The sequence below is a fragment of the Etheostoma spectabile genome, unplaced genomic scaffold, assembly GCF_008692095.1.
Source record: "Etheostoma spectabile isolate EspeVRDwgs_2016 unplaced genomic scaffold, UIUC_Espe_1.0 scaffold00006992, whole genome shotgun sequence".
Lineage (NCBI taxonomy): Eukaryota > Metazoa > Chordata > Actinopteri > Perciformes > Percidae > Etheostoma > Etheostoma spectabile.
The window spans coordinates 6,757-17,693 of record NW_022603441.1 but is presented as its reverse complement, the minus strand read 5'-3'; the positions used below and the strand labels follow the sequence as shown (position 1 = coordinate 17,693).

At 41.5% G+C, this 10,937-nt stretch overlaps 1 protein-coding gene across 1 annotated transcript; it reads right to left on the bottom strand.

Annotated features, from left to right (window-relative positions):
- Positions 1-6,913: 6,913 nt before the first annotated feature.
- Positions 6,914-10,099, bottom strand: LOC116678334 (piggyBac transposable element-derived protein 4). The gene is made up of 2 exons (XM_032508281.1): positions 9,225-10,099; positions 6,914-8,981 (listed from the first exon to the last, which is right to left on the bottom strand). Exons 1-2 carry the CDS (start codon positions 9,365-9,367, stop codon positions 7,871-7,873), a joined length of 1,254 nt encoding a protein of 417 aa, XP_032364172.1. The 5' UTR covers positions 9,368-10,099; the 3' UTR covers positions 6,914-7,870.
- Between the last annotated feature and the right edge of the window lie 838 nt (positions 10,100-10,937).

Genomic DNA, 10,937 nt, shown 5'->3' with positions numbered 1-10,937 from the left:
GAAGAGAAGGAAAAAACATATTAAAAGAGCCAAATCCCAATCCAGAGAGAGGGCACGTGGTAGAGAACCAGGTTCTCTCCCTCAAGAGTCCTGATGTCAATCCACAGCCTCAGTGTCAAGGTAGAGATTTAGTGAACAACACTAACAAAATGGGTTAATAGATTTGATTATGAATCATGGGAAAAGACGAGAGTAACATCTTGTCATCCTTATTCTGTTCAATGAGCATACATGAAGAACACGTGATAAGTAAAGTAATGCTTTGTGTATCATTTCAGACAGAAGGGCTGGAAGGAGGAAAGTCAGAGAAGGGAGTCAAAGTTACACAGGAAGATTAAGAAAGACACCAACAAATACAGAAAAGATTATCAAGACTACAGAAAAAGTCAGTCACCCAGATCAAAAACCCATCGCCTGTTAGGAAGGTTTCCTGTGACTAGAGAAGTGCACAAAACATTAGTTTTCCACCATTCCCTAGTGGACAACATCCGCAAAAAGTACGCCTCTACCAACACAGGAAATCTAGACAATTACATTGCAGCTCTAGGGTCAGGAAGAATTTTGAAAAATTATAAATTCAAAAAAAAATTCAGGAGACTCTAGCAATTGAGAAAAGAACAGAAGCACAGTGTGAAACCCTCATCCCAACAAGATCAATACAGATCTCTAGGGTTTAACAGCATGACAAAGATGAGATGACAACAGTCGTATAAAAGACGGAAAATTACAACAATAACAATGCCATTTTTTTGGTTTTCTGTTATTTTTAAGTGTAAATGATGGAAATAAAATCTAACTTTTTGTGACATAATACAAATGTCTAATCTGTCATTTGATGCCTTTTAGAGATTTTCCCATCTTTTCTTGGCTTCTTTATGCACATTATACAAATATTATTTATACTGGGTGCCCAAACATTCAAACCCCACTGTATACACGGGAAGGGAAGACAACTAGACACAGATGAATAACATTGTGGCTGAGACGGTCATCAAAAACGGCGGGAAACAAACAAAGCAGGAAGACAACTAAATAAAGACAAAGTGTGGTTTCAAATAGAACAAGATCCATGAAAACCAACAGAAAACATGAAGCCAACTAAATCAGAAACACAACACAGGGACAAAACCATGACATATAGGATACAGCCACAGAGGACTGAAGGCTCGGCTAGCAACGATTAGCTCTGAGTCAGCACCGGTTAGCTAGCTAGCTATCTCCGTTGCTGCAGAGAGGGATAACAATCAGACGGATAAATGAAATTTGGGGAACTTTCACAGCAGCGTGACCACGTTGTTTCTATGGTTTATTAGTACAGTTAGTACATTGCAAGACCACCAGCAACATGCAACTACTAACGTAACAATAGCCTCTGAGCAAGTGCAACGTTGACGCCGTGATGCACGTGGCACGCAAGGGGAGCTGCTTGAGTAGCTGGTCTGTGTGCACTGTATAAAAAAAAATACACCGTTGTTTGGTAAGATTTTATCTACCTGGGAGGAGATAAAGTTATAAACATATACATATATATCAAAAACTCACCGTTGTCAGCTCCGGCCGCTGTTGGGATCACTTTATTGGCTGTCTCTCAATTGTTTTTTGCAATAACCATCTTGGGTTCTCTAGATATAGACCCGTTGCAAACACGTTAGCATGACGCCATGACGGACGGCAGAATAACCGGAAGCACAAGCTAAACAGTGTAGTAGACGGCCGGAAAGTGACATTAGTTTCAATCAGTTTAAAATAAATAACACTAAGTAACTTTAATATTAATACTATTTCCTTCTTTATAGCTTCATCTAACATCAAGTTGTTGTGCCATTATCGGTAGGTAAGGCACCTGGTAGGTGCTCACAAAGAGCGGTATTTGGGAAGTTGGAGATAGCAGGATTGGATACCACCCTTTAACTTCTTCCTCCCTCCGTTTTCAGTCGGCCCGACTTTAGTCCACACAATCTCTACCACTATGTGGTAAATTGGATATCTTCATACACTGGTGCTGATCTCAATCTTTGAGTATCATGTATGTCAGGGGTCTTCAACAGGGGTCCGCGACCCCTAGGAGGTCCGCGGAGGTACTGCATGGGGTCCCCCCCCTCCGCAATTTTTTCCACTAATTGAAATGTCTTTAAATATACATTAACATGAATTCAACACACTGTAGTAAACAGATAAATGGAGGCAGAAGATGTCTTTCATTCATCAATGCACACATGGCACTATAGGACCAGTTTGATATACAATATATATAATTAGGGGGTCCCCGCTCCATCTCGCCATCAGTTTTGGGGTCCTTGGCCTGGAAAACGTTGAAGACCCCTGATGTATGTAATGCTGCGCTAATGGCAGGGGGAGGTACGTCACAATGGCAAAAACAAGACATCAATCTAGAGTTTATTTGTATTAACAAGTAAAAATGAATATAACACGTAGCCGGGTAATTCTTAGCAATGGTGCCATTTGAGGGTGGTAACCTAGCCTAAAAAATATATATATATTTTCATTCATTTTATAATTTCATCTGATGAAGGACATGTTCAACAATGAGAAAAATATGTTGGGTCAGCTCAGGATGTTATGACATCAGAATATTAATCAGATTTGTTGCACGTGTCCCCCCGCGTTACTGGACATTGTTATCTCTATTAATGAATGTTTTAAATAGACAGTTTTTATATAAACATTTTCTAAGAGCTCAAGCGTCCCTCACCTTGCCCCTGCAAATATATTTTAAGAAGGTTTTAATAAACACACTGTATATAAATACATGCTCTGTTTTAAGACTAGATGGAAATGTCCACAGAATTGTTTTAGAAGAAAATAGGAAACTCTATGGAATTTGGTCAAATGTTTAAGATATTTGATTTTGCCAGTTCATGTCCTGCAAGTAACCACAAAGTTGAAAAAAAACATGTATTTATTTTATTTCACGATTATAAAAAAAAAAAAAACACAGCTAACAATGTTGGTAACGGGGTGGACAATATTTAAAAGAACAAATGGGTGGTCATGAAACCCCTGGACAATATATTTGAAAAGCAACTAATTTACCTTACCGTCACCCCACCTTCAATCATGAAATGTATTACACTTTAAAGAAATACCAATAACATTTTTTTGATTTCATAGCAAAGCTAAGCCGACCAGCAACCAAGGTGTTTGTCAACAAAATTCCACACAGTCTTCTCCAGTTGCATAGACCTCTTATTCAAAGGTTGTGGCTCTTTCATGAACCACACAATCTGATCCTCTCCATACCAGCTAATGTTGTCTCGTAGAATCGGCCAGCGGAACTTATTTGTGCCGTTCTTGTGCATGCATTTTCCTTTTACATCTTCATCAATCTCAATAATAACTCCTGGATAGGCATCGCCATAATAATTCACGATGCACCACTGCCCAATGTGTTCCCTGGTTATGACCTCAGGTCGAGATGGTTCTTCATGGCAATGTGGGGTTGTCTCTCCTACCATGCTCACCTCTTTCAGCCCATTGCATGCACAATCCAGTATGCTTCTGTCTGCCTGACAAAGGCATGTGATATCCTGGTGTTTAATTGCCCCTGGAGAGGTACTAAGGACTTGATGCAACGTTCATCTAACCTTGAAGGCCCTGGTTTTGAAGGACTGTCTGGACTTCCTGGAGGAGTGAACATGGATTGCATTCTTTTCTTACCATTTTTCTCTCTGTGCTTGGGTTTCTCTTTTACTGAGGACACTTTCTATTGCCTTTCTTTCTCTCTGTCCCTTCTCCACCTCTCCCTCTCTTTCCTGAGGTGTTCCTGTCAGCATCTGGACGTGCCCTGTAACGTCTCTGCTTTCCTTTTGCAGATAATGGCGCCATTTCCTGACAAACACATGTATTCTGTTTAAACTACTTTTTTTTTATTAATTATATAAATTATGGTTAAAAAAAATACATGCCAGACACTGATCAACAACCTACCCTCTATTAAATCCCCGTATCTTATGTACTATAAACCTTGTTTTATGTAGTGGAAAAGGTTTTCATTTAGTAATAAAGCTTGAAAAATTATGTTTCAACCCATTTTTTCACAACTTACTCTTGATTATATCATCTGGACACAAATGGCACCGTTTGCTAAGAATAACCTAGCCCATGTTTTTCAGAGGACATGGTCAGTCTTGGCTACCCACATACCGTTGTTCACTGGGGGTGCCAATGCACCTTTCAAATGGATGCCTGGACGCATCCCAGCTCTGGGAAATGCAGTAAATCATAGTGTACATGATCAGTAGTAACCACACATCATTGTAACATCTAGCCATCTTCGTATCTGTGATTATATTTGCTGTAGATTTAACCGGTGGATATTACAACACGTTGCGCGGCAGCTAGGGAGCAGTCCAAAGCTAGCTGCAGCTAGCTGGTCGGCTAGGGCATTTAACTCCTTTTTCTTTTAACCTTTTCGAAGCTAGTTTCAATGCCATGTCATCTTTAATTTAACCGATATTTTTGTTTGTGTGTCAAGTTAAAGGAACTGCTTTCTTTTTGGGATGTGTAGCCAGCTAGTTAGGTCAGTGAATAACCGATGATCGTTAGCTATGTGGGGTCATCATCGGATTGACATGTTAGCAGGAACAGCTGGTTAGCACGGCAGTTAGCTGATGAGAATACTTTTGTTATTTATCAGTTATTTAAAACAGAAAGGCAGTTCATGCACGTTTGTGTTGGTGAGGATTACTCTCCAGATTGTGTATGTGAGAACATTATTGGAACACGTACACGTTTAGCTTGCCGTCCGTCTATTGTACATAAGGTTTATGCAACAGCATCGCTCCTCCGCCGTCCATCATGGTGTTGATAGTTTGCCCATGTCGAGCGTGACATCACGTGCTAAGGGTCTATATAAGTCAGTGTGAGTACACAAATGTTGAAATGACATAAAATGCCTGTCCCTTGTAGCCGTGATAAATTAGCCTGAAGCTAACCCTTATCTGTTGAAGAGTAAATGCTGCGTCCTTTTGGACTCAAAGCTGTCTCCATCTTTAAATACATCTCCATAGTTATCTTTTTTATTTATTTACCCTTTACACTGGTCACGCAACTGTTAGAAACATGTTTTTTTTTTTTTAGGTGGGTAGAATCTACTCTCATTGATCCTGTGAGAGAGATGACAGGATTGAAACAGCAGCAGCTGTCAGCAACTTTATAGTGAAAAATCATTACATTGTTGTTAACACAGGTGAGGACGGTCTGAAATGTTGTGCTCGGTCTTTTGCTGTACATCTTTCATCCACACGTTTTTATCCAAATTAAGTGATATCAAATAAAAATGCCTTATGGAAGCAGTAAAATTTGATGGAATTTCATGAATATCGACTCAAAAGAAATACGTTTGGCCTCATCGGATTTTCTCTTGATCAGTATGCGGTTTATGCGATAAACGCTGGTGCAAACGTCATTTGCCGAATAAATAATTAATTGCGATTAAGTTTTAGGTCATTTCATGGTTGCAACCCACCACAAAACAAAGAAGAAGAAGTTATAGATAGATATTTATTGATCCCAAAAAAATCGGAAATTACGGTGTCACAGCAGCACTCGTACATAAGTCACACAACACAAAATAAAAATAAATGAGATACTAGGATAAATATACATACATACAGTATACATGAAATAATAATAATAATAATAATAATAGGAATAAATATAAGAACAAATATTTAAATATATACAGGAAGGGAAAACAAAATGTGCTGCTTAAATAATATGCTAAATGTATGCTAAATGTAAATGAACCAATTGTGCAGGTTGCCCTTAGTGCAGTATTGTGGCGTCTAAAAGTCTCATCTAGCACCCAGTGATGACATGTTTTAGAGTTTTATTATTATTATTTAGTTAATTCCGCCCAGTATTTCCTCTCTGTTTGCACACATGGTGTATGTCAACAAAGACAGACGGAAGTGGACGAACGAGGAGACGAGAGACTTTCTGAATTTAATTTATCAGGAACTCACGAAGGAAATGGTCAAGAAAGGTTAGGACGAGACGGGGATGTCCTGCGGAGTAAATGGAAAGCCCTCAAACAGCGAGACATGTCTCAAAAATGAGTTGTCTCGCAGCAGTGCCAGAGGGACAATAAAAGGCAAATTGCATCTGCATCATCAGAGCGATGTGTTGATAGCATCGTTGTTGTCTTATCATAGCTTGATGTGTCGCAATCAGCTGGCACATAAGCACTATTACCACTTGTGCAATATTGATCATTTGTTGGTAGACGGCGCAGTCCATTTTGTCTAGAAAAACATTGTTTGCAAAAGGTTGCTTGAATGTTGTGCAATTCAGTGCGAAAATGAATGGAAACACCTTTTAATCTCTAAAATCAGTTTGATGTGCCAATTTGATCGCAAAACCGCATGTGACACCATTACACACAGGTTTTTATTTGCTTTAAAGCCAGATTTATTCGCATGAGTTTTTTTGACCAAACTTCAGATAATTCGATTGACAAGTGGATGGGAACTTAGCTATTGACCGTAACAGGCACAGTAACGTTAAACAAGGGTTGGGATGCAATATTGTTATGGGAGAGTACTCCCAGATCATGTGAAGATATGTGCCTTGTGTATTAATTGGGCGGAAAGTGCATAAAGGGCTGTTCAGTATTTTCATGTGGTGCATTTTCACAGGGGTTAGATATGTGAATCTGTACCCCTACCAACTTTCCGACAACACATAGCTTCTTAAATGTGGATAGATTTATCCTTCTTACACTCACCCAGGAAAAGCGCAGCAAATAGCCTGGAAACTGAATCAGACCAGATGTTTCCGGGCATAGCTTATCCTTCTGAGACCTAAAAGATTTTTGACCACTTCTGGGCCGTCTGGTTTTATTTTTTATAAAAAATCTTGTAAAACATCAACCCTGTTGTGCACAGTCAATTTACAAACATCTTTTTTTTCCAATACAAATTTGACTGTCAGAATATTTGCGTTTCATTGATGTCACCTGAAAGTAAAAAGCTTATGGGACCATAAATACAAATGAAAAAATAAAACAGAAATGTAATCCTTTTTGAGAGATTTATTGAAGTCACACACAAAAATATAAAAGCTAAGCATTTTTCTTCTGTAAAACAGTTGGCTCCTGTCTTTGGAGCCTTGGAGCAGAGAAATGAACACTATAACTGCTATAGAACTACAACTATTTACATTTTTTAAAAAAAGTCCAGGCGTTTTTGCCCTCATGCCATTTATTGATGCCAAGCCTCAAAACAGTTCCTGTCTGGTATAACACAGAGGGCCACATCACATGCCTTGCATTTCCAGGGGGTGTCCCGTCTGATCTGCTTTGTCTTTCTGCAGTGTACACATGGCTTTCGACCATACGAGGCCTTCTTGCTTGCTTCAATTTGGTCAGATGTTGGCACAGGTATATGGTCACTCTGTTCCTGAGTGGGGGGGACGTCAACGGTGACACCACAGAGCTGGGCTGTCAGCTCCTCCAGAAAAGCCCTGTGGGTCATGGGCTGTTGTTGCTTCTCTAAACAAAGCTCCTTGTGGAGCAAGTAACTGTTGGTCGCAGCAATGTCCAAAAAATGAAAAAACAATGTCCTGTACCATTTCATTGTTTTGTGGTGAACTGAGTAATACTGAATGAGTTGATCAGACAGATCAACACCTCCCATATTCCTGTTGTACTCAGCGACAGGGGTCGGGCATGGAATAGAGTAGGCGCTCCAGCTTCCATCCTCAGCTTTTAGTCTTCTCTGAACTGTCTCACCAGAGTATGCAGAATGAATTGTGGAGCAGACAGAGACTTCCCGAGTGTCCATCCACTTGACAAAAATCAGAGGGCCGTCACGGATCCACCTGATGGTGCCCCTCGGATCCTTTTTCGTCATGGCATTTTGGTCGTGCGGGGGCATCCTCTCCTGTGGTCCCTGTAGGTGCCGCATGCTCCAAAGTGCATACTGTGGAGATCTTTGAATAACTTTGGACTTGTATAAAAGTTGTCTACATACAGATTGTAGCCACTGCCTAGGTGTGTTTTGTCTATGAGGGACATTACAGAGTCGTATGCCAGTCCTACACCAGAAGCAAACACAGACTTCCCTGAGTATACGGCAAAGTCCACAGTGTACCCAATGCTGCTGTCTGCCAGTACAAAAAGTTTGAAGCCCCACTTGGTGGGCTTCGCCTTCATGTATTGTGTCATGCCGGTGTGGGCCTTTGTTGACATCCTCTCGTCCACAGAAAGGTTCTGCCGTGGGTGGTAAAATGCCTTGCATGCCTGTCTGAGGTCATCTAAAAGGGGCTTCACGCCAAACAGCCGGTCATAAGCGGGTGTCCCTTTCTTTTTGTCATTGTGGACATCTTCATGAGGGTCACTCATGTGAATGTTCCACGAAATGACCTGATACCTGTCACGTGACATCACTGTGGCTGGAAACTGTTGGCTGAAAATTGTGTTTTTCCTCCAGTAGTCCCGGATATTTGTGAGTCTCACCAGCGCAAAATAGAAAGTGAGTCCTAAAAATTTGAAAAATTCTTCAACAGAGAAGGGTTTCCACGAATATTTGCTGCCACGGGAAATGTTTTTTGCAGCATTTGTGTTTGTGTTGTTACACAAAGTGATCGCAACAGTGTCACTGAAGAAAAGTTTGAAAATGTCCAGTGGTGTGTATGTGGATGTGGGGTCGAGCTGATGTCCTGGCTTTCTTGCTGGGAGAAACCTTTTGGGCACTGGAGGGATGTCTGGCTGACTCTCATCGTTCCATGATAGGGTTTGGTCTGCTGGCTGTGGGGATCTAGATCTGGATCTGGATTCAGGACTGCGTCTTTGTCGACCCCTCAAGCTGCCAGATCTGGTTCGCCCTCTCAGTCTATGACCCCTTCCTAGGAGCTGCTGGGATGCTTCAGGAGAAGTGGGAGGGCCCTCCTCTTCTGAAGAATGGGGGGTTTCTTGTCTTGCTTGGGCTGGTGGGGTGGTGTCTTCTTCATAATCACCACTGTAAAACAAATGAATAAAGCAAAGTATTAGATCATATACATCAGACCAATGAGTGTTTTTGTATTTTATTTCTCACACATAAGACAACAATGGCTGAGATTGCTACTGTACCCCAACCCCCACAGCTAAAAGGTGTTAAGTGTTGAAAGCCCTACCCACCCCCCCCCCCCTGCAGGTAAAAGTTGTGACTATTGAAAGCCCTAGTTTTTATACTTACTGTAAATAAATAAATGCTACTTACTCCTCAGCGGGGTCTAGACCATCCTGGTAAGCCAGTTCTTCATCAGTCAAAAAACTTTCTTCTCCCGAATCTGCTTCATCCTCCATAGCAAAAAAAAATAAGGCCAATGCCTCATTTACGTCCATAGTTTGCTGAGATGCCATTTTTCTCAGTGTTTCTCCGTATCTTCTCAAAACTGCTTTGTCTCCTCGTCTCTCTCTCCCCCCTATTTATGAGCTGCGTTTCATGCGCAAAGAAGAACACCCACATGGACGACGGACCAGCCTGTCATTGGTTGTAGCACCATAACAAAGGCCCAGTGCATCATGGGATATCTAAAATGGCGATTAGCATCAAGCTAGCGGAAAAAACGGTCGAAAAACTGACAAATTATGAACATAAAGTGGATGAATCTTGGATGTAAGAGTATGGATTTATTGCTCAATAACTCCGAAAAATGGCACAAGTTCCAGGCTGGATAGAAAACCCCCCGTACTGGCTAGAACGACACCAAAGAGATCCCCGTGACCGCTAACTCGTTAGCTTTCGTTAAATCGTTTTCTACCTTTTATGGTTATTAAATGATTAAAATATGAATCCGTGGTGCTGTTTTTGCTCGTGCACAATCCTCTCGGTTACCGCCCACGGTGTTCGAGCATGGACGGTTCCGTTAAATCCCTCTGATACTGTAGCGCTCACGGCTCCGCCGCACGGCTGCCTAGCTAGCTGAATGACGAGGCGACGGTGGCTAAAGCGTAACCGGGTGGACCGGGCTTTATTACCCTAGAACACAGGCTAATAACAGGGTTGGAAGAGTGCCCTAAACAACAAAAAGACTGCCGGCCCTGACTAGCTAGTTAGCTTTCTCTCCCCTGTAAACACTTCCCTCTTCTTCCTGTTTCTTCCCGCCTATCCTCCTTCCTCCCTCCCCTTTCTGAACCTGACCAATCAGCTGAATTAGGGCAACCTCTTCCCCCAATGAACACCCCAAGAGTCTCTCCCATATTAGTCCTGCAGGGTCGCTACAATACCATTTATCATCACTGTAGCTAGTCTCGTCAGGGGAGCCAGAAGGGGGTCCAGGCAGGGGTCCAGGCTTTATATTTCAGTGCCCCCCTTAGAACCGACTAAGACTTAGAATCCCCCTGACTCTCCTCCCTCTTTGAGGGATACACAGATAAAATAATCATCAGCTCTGTCTGGATTTAGCTTAATGCCTGTATCTGTCCATTACTTCTATCTTATTATTCTTTCATGTTTCATGTTCTTTTTCTTTGGACCCCAGGAAGAGTAGCTGCTACATTGTTAACAGCTAATGTGAATCCAAAATAAAGATATGTATATACTGGATATACTGTTTGTCACATTATTTCACCAATAAAAAATGAATGCTAATAAACAACACAATCGGCCGAATGGTTCACACCGTGGACAAGAAGGGATGATATATGTTCTCGCCGTGTCTATGTGGGTTTTCTCTGGATGTTCCAATTCCCCCCCCACACACCCCACTAAAAACAGTTCTCTCCCCTCTCTACCGAGCTGATATGTGGTGAGCGTCTGGTGTCATGAGGCTGGTGCTACTAGTAGTAGGAGTAGTCTCCCCCCCCCCCCAAAGCTCTTTGAGTGTCTATGATAATGCATCTTTCCCAAAATGTCAGAATTTACCCATACATATCCCACCCTCAGTGTGCACTTTATTTCAGGTTTCCTCAACTTGCTTTTGTGATTAAC

Bases quoted from the DNA above. Each gene is read 5' to 3' on its own strand.
- LOC116678334 (XM_032508281.1), bottom strand. From the start codon at position 9,367: ATGGCATCTCAGCAAACTATGGACGTAAATGAGGCATTGGCCTTATTT. The intron at 8,982-9,224 runs GTAAGTAGCATT...TTTGTTTTACAG, and splicing joins GGTCTAGACCCCGCTGAGGA to TGGTGATTATGAAGAAGACA.